Source organism: Echiichthys vipera (genome assembly GCF_963691815.1).
Source record: "Echiichthys vipera genome assembly, chromosome: 4".
NCBI classification, from domain to species: domain Eukaryota; kingdom Metazoa; phylum Chordata; class Actinopteri; order Perciformes; family Trachinidae; genus Echiichthys; species Echiichthys vipera.
The window spans coordinates 12,536,430-12,554,262 of record NC_139829.1 but is presented as its reverse complement, the minus strand read 5'-3'; the positions used below and the strand labels follow the sequence as shown (position 1 = coordinate 12,554,262).

Sequence of the window (17,833 nt, the reverse complement as noted above, 5' to 3'; positions counted from 1 at the left end):
CATGAATGTGGCTACGTGTCAGGCTGATATCGAAACGAAAATATGACAGGAAATGCTAAATTTATTTTAAATTACATTTCACAGATCTTAGAAATTTAAGTATTTTCTTAGAATTATAATAATTTAGCAATTAATGTTTCCTTTTTTTTTTTTTTTTTTAAAGATTTTGGAGAATCCTTCGCGTACCACCAGAAAGAGCTTGTACCAGTTTCAAAACCAGTGATTTAGAGTAGACCATCATCAGACACACAACTACAGGAAGCCAACGGAAAACAGATCATATGGCCCTTTATCAAAGCAATGGCGCATTCTAGTGGCGAAATGTATCATTGCAGACCATAACAACACGGAACTTCCTGTTCACAGTAGGTGTTTCCTTCTACTTCCTACTGTAATGTATAGCTCGTGGTTGTTTTGGCAACCTTTTGTAACCATGATGGAATGAATCTGTAATGTTACTTTGGAAAATGTGTTGATATTTGGCATAAATTCCAACTCATGCTTCCTTGGCTGTCTGTAGAAGCAGCAGGCACGAAGATGTGTCCTGATATATAGATCTATATATATATATATATATATATATATATCTATATATATATATATATAGATCTATATATACATATATTTTTTTAAAAGCATCATTAAATTGCACTCTCCACATAAAAGCTGCAGATCCATGACCATGCATGACCTCAACTGACACGTTTCCTCCAGTTTGTCCCAGCATGCAAATCCTCCAGCTGTTTCACTTTCACTCTTGAATTTTTGTGTCCTTAAAGATTGCTGCGTGTGCAAGACAACACGGTGAGTTGCCACGCTACATTACACATATGATTAATGTTAACAATGTAATGTAAAATACGATATAACGCCTCAGTATTGGTGGAATAAGAGTTTTTAACCCGGTAGAAATACGTGACCATAAATGAATGGAACTTTGTGTTAAAATCGAAAGTGTTGCACTTCCGCCTCACTTGTGTTAGTGCGTATCACAGTGTTTGCTAGCAATACTATGCATTTTTCACTGATGTTTTTTTTTTAGAAAAGTCCCACATACATGTTAAGAATGTGACGCTAAATCTTTCAATGGCTATTAACTGTACTACTGTACTGTAATATGTTTACATGCTTAAATGTGAAACAAGCTAACGTTATTTTACTCATAGTGTATGTCTGAATATACCTGTAGTCACCCTTAGTCTGAAACCTCCATTTTAGCGCCTGTCTCTTCAAGCCCCCCTCCAAAAAAGCCCTGTCTGCTCTGATTGGTCAGGATTTCTGAGTCTTTAACATCTCCACTCTCTGCATTTCTCCATCATCACTGCAGTCGGCGAATGACTGTAATGGCACTGTAGCAGCACTTTCAACCTATAGTATGTTGTGACATCGCAACCGTACAGAAATCCTGACAGTTTGTTTAAACGCATAGTTTGCATTTCTCAGTGGATTGAGCATTTTTATACATTCACAGTAAATATAGCCTCTTGACCTGCTTTATAATAATGATAACAAAAGATAATGGTATATTGCTTTTTTACAATATGGGACCTTTTAAATACAATTTGAAATTACACAAAGTAACAAGTAAAGTAAAAAGGTATCCCTGAACATAACCATGCATTTGTATGATATTTGTACAGGTGATCATCACCATGTTAGCAGCACCTCTCCTGCTGCTGCTGTTAGTTTCCTTTCCTCCCTCATCAGGAGCACAGCTACCAAACCAAGGCCAAGCCAAGAATGCCCCCATAGCCACCAACGGTCAGCCATTCCCCTGGGACCGCATGAGACTTCCTAAAACCATCTTCCCCATCCACTATGACATGACCATCCATCCCAACCTGACCACCCTCGACTTCACTGGAGTCGTTCGGATCCAGCTGGACGTGCTCAAAGACACCAGCACTATTGTCCTCCATGCAAAGCAGTTGCAGATATCCAATGTGTGGCTTTTTGCACCTGAGGGTGTGAGGCCTCTCCAGGTGTTGGAGTATCCTCGTTTCCATCAGCTCGCCCTGCTGTCAGAATCAGTGCTGACCAAAGGTAGGAGGTACGAAGTTCAGCTGGAGTTTGCTGCCAACCTTTCTGACAGCTTTCATGGTTTCTACAAGAGCAGCTACCGCACCAGCAGTGGGGAAGTTCGGTAAGAGCATAAATAACTAATACAGCATCTTATGTTTGTCACAGTATAACTCTTATTTTACTAGTATTTATTTACATTATTAGGGTTATGGCATCCACACAGTTTGAAGCCACCTTTGCTCGTGGAGCCTTCCCCTGTTTTGATGAGCCTGCATTCAAAGCAGTCTACACCATACGGATTATACGAGAGCCACGCCACATGACCATATCCAACATGCCCATGGTACACAGGAACGCAGAAATATCAAGAATTATTCCAAATAAGAAATGGTTGACAAAATTGAGTGTTGCCTTCATCTAATGAAACACACTACAGAGTAAAGAGCTATTGTGATTTTTAATTCACTGTCAACTCTGTTAACCTCTCCTTTCTTTTCTCCATTTCTATCACTACACACCTGTGTTTCTCAGGTAAAAACTGTGGAGTTGCCGGGTGGTTTGCTTGAGGACCACTTTGACCCCTCTGTAAAAATGAGCACTTACCTGGTGGCCTACATAGTGTCTGACTTCCTGTCTGTGAGCAAGACAACGCGACATGGTGTCAAGGTGAGGAGGACAACAGACACCGGCCATGCTATCGTTTACTGATCTAAATCAGAAATTGTTTATGTAAAAATATTTGTAACTTTTTAAATTTACAGTATTTTAGAGAGTTCAACAGTACAGTATATATTTAAACTATCATGTAGCAACCATACATCCATCGTTAATACTTAAAGTAATTGCTGTAACATTAGTATTGAAGAGTTTGTTCTTTTCCATAACTCCCATCAGATTTCAGTCTACGCTGTACCCGAGAAGATCAACCAGACAGCCTTTGCGCTGGATGCTGCCGTCAGGCTGTTGGACTTCTATGATGACTACTTCGATATTCCTTACCCGCTTCCCAAACAGGGTCAGTGGAAATATATCTTATTACCATGTTATTTAGCAACTGGAGTAGCAATATTTCTAGTTATGTGGTATTTACTTTGTATAAATGAAGGTTTAGACTTTGAATTTTCACGGGCCTCAGTTTAAGAAAGAAATTTCCATAGGGTAGAATCAGCATAAATTTGGTGCCCTGGTAGCTCACTGGGTAGAGTGTCTAATATGGCATGAGTCCAGGAGCAAGTGACGTGAATATACCATATGTAGCTTACGTGATTGTTGTTGTTCCTTACAGACCTGGCTGCTATCCCTGACTTCCAGTCTGGTGCGATGGAGAACTGGGGGCTAACCACCTACAGAGAGACGGGCCTCCTCTTTGACCCTGACAAGTCCTCAGCTTCAGACAAACTGGGCATCACAAAGGTCATCGCCCATGAGCTCGCACACCAGGTAGCTGCATCTGTTTTGAAAAAAAACAAGAAAAGTCATTTTCATCTCTTTTTTTAAGAGGAGACGATTGAAGCTGAAAGCTGCCGTCTCGTGCTACAAGCTAAGGCAATATGTCAGCATGCACAGTATAGATCTAAACTAAACGATGCATTTGTATGAAAATCCTGTTCTTGTACGCAAATCTGTTTTTACACGTTCTTCTTCCTGTGCAGTGGTTTGGGAACCTGGTGACGATGGAGTGGTGGAATGACCTGTGGCTCAACGAGGGTTTTGCCAAGTTCATGGAGTTTATTTCTCTTGACATCACCTACCCAGAGCTGCAAGTGGTAAGAACCGAGTAAAGGGAACGGACTCGTTTCCTAATTGGACCATGTGAATGAGCAGTCAGAGCATGCATTTCAAGATGATCCTCTAATTTGCCTTTCTGCCATACAGTACAGTATATTTTTCTCTTATCTGTACTCTCCCACATTTTCTTCCTCCTCTTTCTTTCTCCTAGGATGACTTCTTCTTAGGGAAATGTTTTGAGGCCATGGAGGTAGACTCCCTCAGCTCCTCCCACCCAGTCTCCACCCCTGTGGAAAACCCCACACAGATCCAGGAGATGTTCGACGACGTTTCATATGACAAGGTCAGCCTCATTCTGTCAGTGGACCAACCGTTTGGCGTTGATGCACTTGGATAGTGGAACTGTGTGAACAATTATCTGGGCACTTGGTTAAAAGTAGACTAATCAAAAAGTGTGCTAGTAATTTCTGTACAGCATCATTTGCCCATTAACCTTAACTGTGAAGTCGAAACAAAACATAAAATACAGGTCAAATGACTTCTAAAAATACTTAATCACAAAACAGGAAGTATTTGGATTGTACATTTTCAGCGAGCTGTTTATTCTTTATTTTTTAAGGGGGCATGTATTCTGAATATGCTGCGGGACTTCCTGACTCCTGAAGCCTTTGAGATTGGCATCATCCGATACCTCAAGCGCTACAGCTACCAAAACACTGTCAACAGTCACCTTTGGGAGAGCTTAACTAATGTGAGTGTGTGTATGTGAGTGTATGGGTAAGTGGTTAGAGGGCAGGATACACCACAACGTCACATTTAGAGCTTAAAATAAGCCTCTCATAGTAAAAGCCCAGTGTACACACAGAGCAGGTTTTGTTAAGTTTTATGTTCACATTACTGTTCAGCTCACCATACAAATCTTTTTTGGGGGACAGATTTTCCATATTTAATTCTCCTGCTCATGTGACCCTGAAGTATCAGTAGTACAGTTGTAGATTTGGGAGTTTTTTAAGAGTGTATGCTGAATGTGTCTGCCATTGTTGGCACTGTTTGGATTCTCTGCTTAAGTTTTGTGGGTCTCGATCAGATCTGCAACACAGACGATTTGGACGAAGGCCGAATGAAACACAAAGAATTCTGCACCAAGCGCAACCACCAGTCTGGAGCTTCTGTAAGTCCACCCTTTGTAACAACCAGGTTCAACACAGCACTTTGACTGAGCAAACAGACTTGATTATTTATAATAATACTAAGATCACAAGCATAATTGATCAAAGTGGAATATCATGCATGTAATTTTTATGCTTTCCAGCTGATATTTTGTATTGTGTTTTTTTTATTTACATACATGATTCTTTGCAACTACTGACTACACAAATTCAGTATTTCTTTATTTCCCAAATGTTTCTATGGTACTGTCATGTAGCTCTGTCACTCGTGTGTATCTAAATGTGTGTGCATACGCAGAAATGGTACTCTGGTGATGAGCTGGATGTCAAGGCCATCATGGACACCTGGACGCTGCAGGAGGGCTTCCCACTGATCACTGTGGAGGTCAGAGGTCGGGAGGTCAGGCTCAGTCAGGGGCGTTACCTGAAGACAGACGACCACTCCCTCACTGAAGGGTATAATGTCACATTAATCAAGTGTTATGGCAGACTCTCTTCCTGCATTCGAAGTATATTTAAAGCCACAGTGTCTTTGTCTATACTGCCACCAGATTGGGACAAATGAATACATTTTCAAATACTGTACAAACTGTTGAAGCAGCTTAGATGCAGAAATCCATCCATTTTTTGCCAAAAATGATACATCAGCAAAATAGCTTCTTTTGGGATGTAATAGTGTAGCAACATTTGAAGCATGCAGTGAAAAGTGTGTCATCCTCACTGACTGTATAGTTTTAGTATTTGTTACATTGTATTTACATGTTGTAGTTATTTATTTGTTGTATTATTTAATGATGCTCTTTGTGTATTGTTAGATTCTTGTGGCTGATCCCACTGACCTACATGACCAGTGCCTCCAACACCATCCACCGCTTCCTGCTGAAGACAAAGACTGGTGAGTGTGTTGCTCAGTGTGATGATTCGGATTCTTATATCCTTTATCCACATATTGTTCATAAAAGCTTAATTGTAGAACGCCTCTTCACTTTAGAGCTTAGTCTTTCCTCCTCCTTCATGCAGATGTCCTGTACCTGCCGGAGGAGGTAGACTGGGTAAAGTTCAATGTGGATATGAGCGGCTACTACATGGTCCACTACGCAGGCGAGGGGTGGAACTCCATTATCAAACTGCTGCAACACAATCACACAGCCCTGAGCAGCAACGACCGCGCCAGCCTCATCCACAACGTCTTCCAGCTGGTCAGGTCTGTGTAAAGATCGGATAATAACGGTGATGTTTATCCTATGTCACACAATGACTAGTTTAAGTGAAGAAATACAGTTGGCTCCAAGTTCAATTTTAATTCCCAAGATATTCATTAAACCAAATACAATACATTTTTAATATTTAAAATGACCTAAAATTGTATGTCTGGTGTTGATTTAGAGCCTGTCATGTGTGTTACAGTACAGAGAAGGTGAGGCTGGACACGGCTCTGGAGCTGTCTCTGTACCTGTCCAGAGAGACTGAGATCATGGCTGTGACTCAGGGCTTTGGAGAGCTCGTACCTCTCTACAAACTGATGGAGAAGAGAGACATGGCTGCTCTGGAGAATCAGATGAAGGTTGGCGAAGGCAGCATTGATTGCATGTCACAAAACAGACAATATTCCATGTATGTTGATAAAATTCATAAAAATCTTGCCCACCAGTCTGTCTTAAAGTGGAAGCAGCTTAAATGTGGGGTTGTATGAGGTACTTAACGATAGTCGGTGTGTGACCTAAAATGGAAGGGGGTCAGCAGTTTGGAGAAGCAGGCAGGAGGAAAGGCCCGGAAGCTAGCAGTGTGCTGCTGTAGACAAGGGCAGCGGCTTAATGTATTTTAGCTACCTAAAAAATAAAAAGCCCACCTAAAAGAAACATCAAGGCTGAAGTCATATTTTTGATTCATAAATGTCAGAATTGAATAATCATAATTAAAAATAGATTGATTCATATCATGTGTCTCTCAGGATTACATTGTGGATCTGTTCCGGGGACTGATTGAGCGTCAGGAGTGGACTGACTCTGGATCAGTGTCTGAGCGAGTGCTGAGGAGCTACCTGCTTCTGTTTGGCTGCGTCAGGAACTACGCTCCATGTGTGAGGAAAGCCACCCAGTTTTTTAACAAGTGGAGGGACTCTGACGGCACCATGAGGTCAGGGGTCATGAAATAGCACAAAAATACTGCCTGCATTCTGAGCTGAGCTTTCAAAATAATAAGTGATGTAGAAATCAATTGTTTTAATGTAACTGTTACTGAACTGGAAGCTTTCCCTGTTTTTAGCCTCCCTGTTGACATCACCATGGCTGTGTTTGTGATTGGAGCTCGAACACCAGAGGGGTGGGACTTCCTGTTTGAAAAGTACCGCAGTTCAATGCAAATGTCCGTAAAGAGCCGTATGAAGACTGCAATGGCCGTCAGTCCACTGCAGGACAAGCTGAAGTGGTGAGGACCAGCCCCTAGTGGCCATTTGAGGAAGTGCAGTTTTTGTCACTGGCTTCATCTTTCAGCCCCAGAGGTTGCAGCTTGTACATCACACTTCTGCGACGTTTAGTTTGCCTTTTTTAATTTCATACTCTCTCTAACTCCCTCCTTTCTGCCCTTCTCTATGCCACTCCATTATCCTCTCGCCTCCTGTTTCCTCCTCTTTTTCACTCTGCCTGTTCTTTCTGTCTGCAGGATGATGGAGCAGAGCCTCCACGGTGCAGTAATGAAGACTCAGGACCTCCCTGACGTGATCGTCTCTGTCAGCAAGAACCCCCGTGGCTACAAACTGGCTTGGGACTTCCTCCGGGCCAACTGGCACACCCTGATCAAGAAGTCAGTACGCCTATTAGACATATACTATGGGGGTTTTTTTTGGACAAAATTGTTGCTACTATGTGTAATGCAAGAATTTTTCATGTTATTAAAGTCCTTCTTGAATAAAACTAAAGTTAAAATAACTTGCTGTATTGACACTGTGGCTCAAACCTGTAGAGCCTTAGCATGCTTGTTTTGTATATGAAGGTTGTGTATTCTGAACTTTGTCTCTGTTTGATTCGATGCTGTAGATTTGACTTGGGCTCTCACACTGTATCATACATGGTGACGGGGGTGACCAACCAGTATTCCACCAGGGAGATGTTAGATGAGGTAAGGAAGGCTGTGTCCATTCTTTTGGGCTTCCAGAACTTACGTATGTTTGTCTTTAGAAAGTGTGTGCTGTTGCCCAAAGAATGTGGATTTTTTATTTTAAATTTATCTCATTATTGATCCGCAATCCTAGGCCCATATCCCACATTTTTTCCTTTTTACTCTGTGTTCCTAATTCAAAAGAAATATTCAGACACAAGACTATATAAAGTATGTTCCTCTTAATTTGTCTCTTTGTAATTGGGCAGTGGCGGCCTAAAGGTTAGACGGACATGTATTTAAGTTTACCTTCCCTGTATATGCTCAGGTGAGAAGCTTCTTTGGCTCTCTGACTGAGGAGTCGGGCTCAGAGATGAGATGTATCCGGCAGACCTACGAGACCATCGAGGATAACATCCGCTGGATGGACACCAACCTTTCCCTGCTGCAGGCCTGGCTGGACAAACGCAACCACAGGGACGTGCATCAAGATTTATAGATCCAGTGGAACCAAGAAAGTTTAGATTGGACAAATATGTAGCTAAAGGCAGAAACGACAAGAGGTGTGGATGCAACACAGAAGAGTCCATATGATAATGGTTGGAAGAGGTAACTTCAGTTTGAAAAAAGCGCTCTGCAAGAGTCATGACAACTGAACATCTGTGATCAGAGCAGACTGTCTGTATGTTTGTTGGGTGTGTGTGCGTTTTTTATTAAGTGAGGGTGGGTGAGCAGTGTTTCTTGAGTTTCTCTCCATTTGTGAAGTTAAATTAATTTGTGCTGCATTGTCACTGCAGAAAGCAACAAGAATAAATATTGTACGGTGTTGTACATAGTAAATGTTGTACAAAATAACTGTACTGCGCATGAGAGATTTATTTTTTTCTCCGATATTTAGGTACCAAACCACTCCTTCTCCCCAACATGAAAAACAAAAAAAGTAATAAATATTGGATATTCCCTGTAGAGAAAGAAGCCAGAAAGAGAAAGTTACCCTAATACACTTGTTAGATTTTTGACTTAAATATGTTAAGAACACACTGCTGTAAGATCAGATCAGATACAGTTTTCTCAATATTGAGAATATTAATATGTTAACTGACACCACTGGTTCTTCTTGGTAGCACTTTATTAAAATTCTCTTAGATGAGAAAAGAACTTAAATTAGGAATGTGTTGTTAAAAAAACAACAGTGCATGTCTTATTTTTATGCTACTGTAAAATGTTCTGTAGGACAGGATTCATAACAATTCTGTGAATTTGTGAGGACAATATGTGTTGGCTGAATTGAATATTTTATTCATCTATCCATCTTCAACCGCTTGTCCCTATTGGGGTCGCGGGGGGGCTGGAGCCGATCCCAGCTGACTGAAATTAATATTTGATCAATAAAATTCCTTTGAGTTAATTTGTGGTTCTATTCTCATATTCTATTATTGTTTTATCTCATTAATATTGACAGACGTTGCATCTTGGGCGTTATATGAAGGTAACCTTTGTACCATTTCACTTGTCTGATCAGCAGGTTGAACACTTTGCCAGCAGTAAAGATTAAGTTTCCAGGTTTGTGGGGTCATTTTACAATCATTTGGTTAAGCTGTGTTGCTATGCAGTCACACAAACAAGCACTGGCACAGTAAGAAAAGCAAAGCAGGCGGCTGATTAATTCAAGGAGCATTTGTCTTTGAAACAAAACCACCAATTTTTAAGCATTGGCATCAGTTTACTTGTTATGGGGAGTAGCCTACAGTTGCATAATGAACCTTGTTGCTCTTGAGGAGCTCTGCCAAGTATTTGAAAAGGACCTTTGGGTAGAGTTTGTAAGACATGGGTGTTGAGTTGAATTGTGGGGATTGCATGATTCATACCGGGGTCTAAAACTCACGATATCTAACCTCTGACATTTTTTTCCTGATCTCTGTCTCACTTTTTTGCAAGTGCAATATTAAACCGCTGCCCTTTATACTTGATCCAAGTTGACACAATCAGTTAAATGAAATGTTAGTTCAATGCTCAACTTCAGGCTGAATTCATGGTTTAACCTTAACTAAGCTAATTGTTAGCATGTGCATTCAAACAAACTCATGTGGGTTCACACGTACACATGGCTCAAACTCTGCCGCCTTGTTTCCAGAATTTTAGGAGGAAGGACAAAGTTCTTTGGCAGCTGTCGATAAAAGATGAAAGCATGGTGTCTTCACCTGTCTCTTTGACTCTGGAGCACAAGTATTGACTCTCTGCTCAAGTACACAGAGGAACAAGATAAAGGTGCTCTTCCCTTGGGAAACAGTCATGTAGTCTTTCTTCCCTCTGCTGCATGTTCTAATTGTTGTTGTTTTTTGTAGTTGTATTCTTTCTGGTGAATCTCTATGTAAAACTTTATTTTACTGCTCTTCCTGCTTGTTTCTCAGGTGACTAACCTCTCAGTTGAGGCCTTGTGGTAGCTGTGACTTTAAATCTTCTAATGGTGCCATAAATTCTTCAGATGGACCTTTAGCACAAACCAATAAAACACACCGTCTAACTGATAAAACACACACATACGTTACATATGAACATATATTAATACACATAACACTTGTGTATACGCTTAGCACAAACTTAAACACACTGTTGATATAACAAAGAATGCTTCAATTTCTGAGGGTGCTTCAGGGGTTATATACTGTACATACTGGGCTTTGCACTCACTCCAATGCATGTACACACACACACACACACACACACACACACACACACCGCCCCCCTCATCAGCGCACCCACAATAGAAAATGCTCTCTGCTCCAGTGAGTTTTCCCTCCCTGTCCTACACCTGAGGAGAGCCGTCTGGACTGGAGGTAAGAGCCTGAAGTTTGTCTTTCTGCTTCTGCTTCCAGTTAAGTGGAATTTACTGCTTAATTTCTGGAAATTTCTCAAAGTTAATCTCACTGCGATCTCAAATAAAGCAATTTTAGGAGATGTTTTGTTTGGTCAGTATTGACAGACTTGGTCAGTGTGTTCAGTGTTCTCCCGGATCATGTGTTGTGAATTTTGACCTCTCTTTTGTTAACTTGATTTTCTTGAACGATCTTTAAAACATATAAAATGTGGTAACATCCACTACCTCAGAATATGTATAGAGTTGTTTTCCCCTATGCTACAGATTCACACTCATCATGCTGAGGACTTCATGTGGTAAAAGGAGAAAGTTCAGTCAACCTGTTATAAACTTTGGTCACAGAGCCAAACACCTCACATTAGGTTACAGTGTACAAGCAGTTACAACTTGTTAACAGTAACGTGGTTGCACTGTGGTACCTCAGTGTCTATACACACTTTTTTAGGTGTTGATATAAAACTGTTCAACTCTCTGTTTGATTTGAATGACATTGGCAGGGATTTACTTTTGATTCAAGGGTGTGCTATAAGTTATATGTCAGCTAATGACAGTATGAGTGAATATGTCAGTAGTTGCTGGCCTTATCATATCATTTGGTTGCTGTCCTGTGAAAACAATGCATCTCCGAGACATCTGCTTTTTATGAACTAAGAACAGCTACAGTCACAAAGCATTTTTCAGGTAACCCACTGGGTTTTTAAATGACCAAATAGCTCAATGGAAGACTTCTCTTTCAATATAATCATCTGTGTATCTAATCATGTGTTACTTTGAATTCTTTGTTTGCTTAATTTTTCAAATTTTCAAATCTTTTAAATTTTAAAATTCTATTCAAATTTTCACAATTTTCAAATCCAGTTTTTCTCATATGCCTGTGCCTCCACTGTGAGTGATTCTTCGTTCGCTATAGAGGCATGTGGTACAAGCGTTTTTCTTTCAAGAATTTGAGGTAACACATGCTGAATAATTGATATACAAGTGACCATTTTGAGGGTGAATTATTCCTTTATGAGGCAACCATCAACCTGCTTCGTTGTTCTTTGAAAATCCTGAAATGCAAAATGAAATTTACACCACATCTTGATACCAATGCCTCCGACCTCCCTTTACATTACTTTTCCGGTTGATCACCTGACAGATTTCTGAGCACAGTGCACAGTTACAAATGTAATCATCCAATCTTTCCGTAATAACAGCAACCATTGCAGAAGACTGTAAACTGTATGAGGTTACTGCAGGGCAATTAGAGTTGTACTTCTATTGTAACTCCACCTACAAGTAGAGACAGGCAGTACAATATTCTTGGTTCATGGTGTCTTGGACAATAAAATTATGGGTCTTAAGTTCAAAGTATATGTCTCTGTTGATCAGGAAGAGAAATAATGTCGAAACTCCGTAGTCCACAAAGGCAAGTGTGTTTAGTTAAGTGTGTAGTTGATGATGTTTTGGCCTGTGTCCCCTTTAGGTTCATACTGTGTTTTTCTGACTCCACTTCCATTTTGGCGCATCGGGAGTTTATCCACTGATCTCTAAGGATGCCATTCAGCTACATTCCCATTCTAGAGTAAGACACAATTATTTTCTTCTAGTCTCATCGAGTTTATCATCTAGTTCCTATTAATTTGTTGACACTGGCTTTACTTACTCATTGGGGGGCCCTACTGAGCCAATACAGATTGAATGAGAATTCATTATTCATAAAAAGTGAAACATCAACTGTCCCCCCTCACCTTCTAACCTTATTTAAACAGAAATTAATTAAAGTGGAAACACTGACCTTTGCCATAAACTGAGCTTACATAATTGATGTGAATGAATGAATGTGACAAATTAGGGAAAGGACCCTTAAGCTGCAAGTAATGACATATTTCATGTTTTATATGTTATATGTGTTTCAAATACAAAGAAAAATGTATCTAAATCTAAAAATGTCTTATATTCACCACATTGTACAGCTAGGGCTTTTGAGTTACTTAACAGGGGCAATTTTTTAGAGTATCTCTGTTTTCTTTGGAAGAAAGGTTTACTTTTTCTGTATTTTTGCTTTTCTCATCCATTCCCATTGACACTTCCTTCATTGCCTCTTCTCTTTCCTTTCTCCATCTTGCCCTGTTGCACCCATCTCCATCTCTCCCATCCTCCTCTCACCTACCTCCTCCTCCTCCTCTTCCTCTTCAAGGATCTTCCTGGGCATCATGGGCTTCGGCCTCTCCATCTTGTTCTGCACGACCTTCTGCAGAGCGTGCAGTCGCCTAAGGGAGGAGCAGATAGAGAGGGAGGCCTGGAGACGCAGTGAGCAGGGCGCACGCCCGCCTCCGATATATTTCATCCCCTTCCATGGAAGCCTGTCGCAACAGGACAGTGAGGACCACCCCAGGGTGCCTCGATACAGCCAGGAGCTCCACACCCCACCACAACATAACAATGCTGCCTACTGTGGGCCCCCACCTTCCTATAATGAGGTGATTTTAAAACAAAACCACTCAATGTCAGATAAAAACTGAAAACTGCACTAGTCAGACCAGGCTTCAGACAGTGTCGCATTTTGATATTGCCTTCAGTCCTTCCTGTTCCTGAAATCCCAAATTCATTGTAAAAAATAGGCTAATGATTCTGGGTATTTCGTATTTTAACTTTGCATTCCTTTCCGTGTTTTTCAGTTGGAATTTAAGCCTGAGGATCTTCCCCCTGCTTACACAGAGTATAACGTCCCTGTGTATCCCATCACACCTCCAACTCACATAGACATGGTTCAACCACAAACACAGTCACAACAATAATCCAGGACTATCACACTGTGCCTGTGTTGAAGTTATGGGCAGCCTTGGATATTGAACTGCCACTCATGGACTTGAGTGAGCCGACACTGGAGTTTATAATGTTTAAAATATTTTTTTATTGTGAGCTTGTATTTTTTTTTTATTGTGGTAATGAATGTGATAATGGCACAGATGGGATAAAAGCGGCAGCGATGGCCATAAGTATGAGTTGCTCTTAAAACCCAAAATAGATTTTATTCCCATGTATGGTGATCGTTAAAATGGGATCTGTGTGCACACTACTTTCCCCACTTGTTATTTTCTCCAACAAGGAGGTTTTGCTTTTGGTATTGTGTGTTTGCATGTAAAGTATGTCTGATGTTCCATTAGCAGGATCTCAAAAATCACTTTAAAAGTATTAATAAAATCAGTGTAAATTCAGGTGCGAATGTGAATCCAAAGGTGTCACTATGTGGCAATTTATAAAGCACTTTGTTTCAGCTCATGTATCCTGAATCAAGGGGACTCTGGCTGCCATTTGCCCCCTGGATATCTTTTTCCAATATGTATTAGTACTTGTGAAGTTATTCTTTATCAACACCAGTTAATCCAATCTTCACCAAAATATGCTATATTATATATTTGGTTGGCATATAGTCTTGTAGTTGTGACCTAATTGATAAACTATTAAATGCATTGGCTGTTTTCAATCAAATTAAGATTGCATGTATTGATTCTGTAAAATCAAGACAAATCTGATAGTATGTTGTCTTTATGTGCCACAACAACATGCTAAATGGAAAATGGCCATAACTCAATGTTCATGAGTTGCATCATTCTTTTGGCACAATTTATCCTTATACAAAACCCCCCATAACCCACTAAACTGAGTAGCAGCATTGAGACAAAAGCAGAGACATGTATGGAAAGTAGCAATTGTTTTCAGTGACTGAATTATCTATTTATGTTGAATTCAAATGAAGTTGGAATGACTTTCAGAAATGATGTGACATGATGGTCCAAAGCAACAGCTTGTTCTCAGGTAATCAAACTTGACTGAAGTTTTCTGTAGATTTTTATATGATTATGTTGTATGTTTGCACGTTAAAACTCATGTTAAGAGTATTAACCTGAAATCAGTATTTTAAGGTCAGCGGTGTGCTGTTTGTCTACAGAGTCTTTCCAAAATTACATGACATACAGTTAAAACATCCTGCTCTGAAAACCACAGGAGAACTTTTTGTGAGATTTCTGGAGAATTTGATCTAAAAGGCTTTAATTAAACAATGGTGATACAGTGCAATAAATGTGTAAATTGTAAAATAAAGTCTCAGGGCATTTACATATAGTAGCTGGTCTACAAATAGATTCCTGAATAAATAAAAAACATTTGTATATATATATATATATATATATATATATATATATATATATAGAGAGAGAGAGAGAGAGAGAGAGAGAGAGAGAGAGAGAGATATAGAGAGAGAGATAGACTGAGTATAGAAATCTACCTTTATGGCTATATATTTAATTTTATAACATATTTCTATGTAAATCTAATTATTAAAAATATATAATATTCATGATAATGATATTATTGTATATACAGATCATATATGTTTTCAACAAACAATAAATACAGCACTGTAATTGAACTCTCTGTTGTATATTAATATTTAGACAGAGGCGGCTGACGATAGACGGAGTGTCCAGTCGTGCCATCCAAGCTCACTTTTTACATTTTTTAAATGTTTTGATATTTTCTTCAGTTGAGCAGATTCCAGTCCACCACAAAAAGTACAACAACGCACATCTTAGCCTGGCGAGCACTCAAGTTTAAGGTTTATTTAAGTTCATATATACATCAAATTTTTCCTCTTACTTAACTTGCTGTTGCATTAAAAGACATCATCAATGCCACTGAAATGTAGGCACATTGTATTTCTTATAATCACATGTATTGGTTGACATTAACTCCTTATCTCAAGATAATTACATATATTTTTCTCTGACAGGGAGCCAAATTTGTTGAGTGAAAGTCGGAATATATAGGCAGACCAGATGTCTACAATCCCTAACACTTGTGTGGACAGGCTGACATACAGCCACACATGGTCCAACAGTATCCCAGACATACACACATGATCTGTAATCCTATATATGTCAGGAGGACTCAAACGTGTCCCTTTATCTGTGTTTTACAGCAACCGGATTTGGTGTCGTCTTCCAGCCTCTATAAGGGAAGATCCTCTCCTCTTAGACATATCTTTACTACGCTATGCATATAGTTCCATGTGCAGGGGGTATGGCTGCATGTGCGGAGTACTGTATGTCTGAGTGGATGTGTGACCCTAACCCTGTACTTATTTTTGAGTCAGTGTAATTGTATGACACAAACTATTCCTGATTCATGACATTAAACTCTGCAAGAGAGTTAAGCACCGGGAATCTCAACCGTGGAGGACCAAAGCTGACATTAAAATAGATAAATTAATGAATGAATAAAAGACGCAACTATCAAATAAATATGCAGAATTGTTTGAAAAAAATGCACATAAATAGAAATAAAAATTTATTTTCAAATTCAATGCTTTTATTTCATTGTTTATTATTTCCGTATTTATTCATGTCACTGTTATTTATTTATTTTTCTTTCTTTCTATATTTCTTCATCAGTATGTTAATTACATTGTGTGTCTTGATCATATCACTAATAATAATAACTAACTAATAATAATAATAATAATCAATCTTCACATGTATTTTTGTTAATTGAGGCTTTTCTTTCTTTCGTTCTTTCTTTTCTATCTTTCCATGTCACGTTAATCCTCTTAATCATACTGTAATAAAACACATGCAATACTGTTGAGGTTGTTGGCGGCTTCCACAGCAGAAACCATTTACACACTTGCATACAATTTACTGAAGTTTGGACTGTGGCTGTAAGATATTGTTGTATAGTGCAAATTAAACACTAGAGGGCAGTGCAAGTGTGTAGATTAGTTCCCAGAATATATTTTGATTTATTTACAGTATGTCTAGGAAGTTCTTGCATTTTTTTTGTACTTGAGCACAACCACACAGCAGCTGATAGGTAAGTCACTTGCTCAAGAGCAGCCTTAGAAGATAGAACAAACCACACTTCCCTGGCCAGTCTACGATTGTCAGTTAGAAGTTCATCAGACTGTTTTAAAGTTGACACAAAAAAAATTCCATCATGCATACATCTATATTACAGGGATAATTATAGTTTCCAATATTTATTTTTATTTTATTGCTACTATGTGTCATTTAATGGCTTGATCATTTCAGTAGTTGGGCACATGTCCGCAGGCCAACCAGCCTTTGTACAGAGAGTTGATGTAAGCAGTTATCAGTGGGAAAATAGGATTCAGAAAGTAAGTAACAGGTAATAGTAAGTAAGTATGTAAGTAATATAAGCTTAATTGAGGAGGTTCAAAGTTCAAGTGAATCAGCAGAACTGCTAATCATTCGCCTGTTTGCTGTTTTCACCATGTTCCTAAGTGGCATGTCGTTTTTTTGTGTTTTTTAGATGTCTGCAAGTTAAAGAGTTTCCTTCACCATGAGCTGTTTGGCCACCGCTTAACATACTCAAAAAAGAAGACGTCTTTCTTACTTTATTCACTCAAACTGGCTCATACTGAAGCCAAATATTTTATCTCATGTTTTCAAAAGGAGCAAGGAGTGACATAATACAGCATGTGGGCATCCTACTGGCATCATTCTGTGATCAAGCTATTATCTGTGTCAACTGTTGCTCCACCTCCCTTTTTCTCATTAGTACCATTTTGTGGTCCAATAAATTGGGGGGGGGGGGGGGGGGGGGCAAAGAAAGACACCCGATTTCAGTAGATTATTTTGAATTACATGCATGAACAGTGGGGTAGTGGTATTTGATGAGGTGGGTTATAGTCAGGTTATCAAGGAGGAAGAGGGTATGTTTTCCTTCATATTCAAATGGCTTTTTGGCTGAAAGGTGGGGATATTGTACAACACCAGAAAAAGAGGGAGGTATACGTTGTATACCTACGTATACAATTCCCTACACGCTGTGCATGTAGTATTACATCAAAGGGAAACATAGATAGTTTATGCCTGTGAATGTTCTCATTTGTACAGGTCCCCATTGATATACCCAAAGCAATTTGCGTCAAAACCAC

The 17,833-nt window shown here is 39.4% G+C and overlaps 1 protein-coding gene across 1 annotated transcript; it reads left to right on the top strand.

Moving 5' to 3' along the window:
- The first annotated feature begins 351 nt into the window (after positions 1-351).
- On the top strand, positions 352-9,368 carry erap1b (endoplasmic reticulum aminopeptidase 1b). The gene is made up of 20 exons (XM_083912744.1): positions 352-365; positions 780-804; positions 1,641-2,143; positions 2,227-2,365; positions 2,554-2,688; positions 2,917-3,037; positions 3,308-3,462; positions 3,675-3,788; positions 3,962-4,093; positions 4,370-4,501; positions 4,838-4,921; positions 5,218-5,375; positions 5,735-5,814; positions 5,940-6,123; positions 6,327-6,483; positions 6,871-7,055; positions 7,185-7,346; positions 7,581-7,721; positions 7,955-8,036; positions 8,344-9,368. The coding sequence occupies exons 3-20, from the start codon at positions 1,653-1,655 to the stop codon at positions 8,512-8,514; spliced, it is 2,823 nt and encodes a 940-aa protein (XP_083768870.1). The 5' UTR covers positions 352-365; positions 780-804; positions 1,641-1,652; the 3' UTR covers positions 8,515-9,368.
- Positions 9,369-17,833: the final 8,465 nt, after the last annotated feature.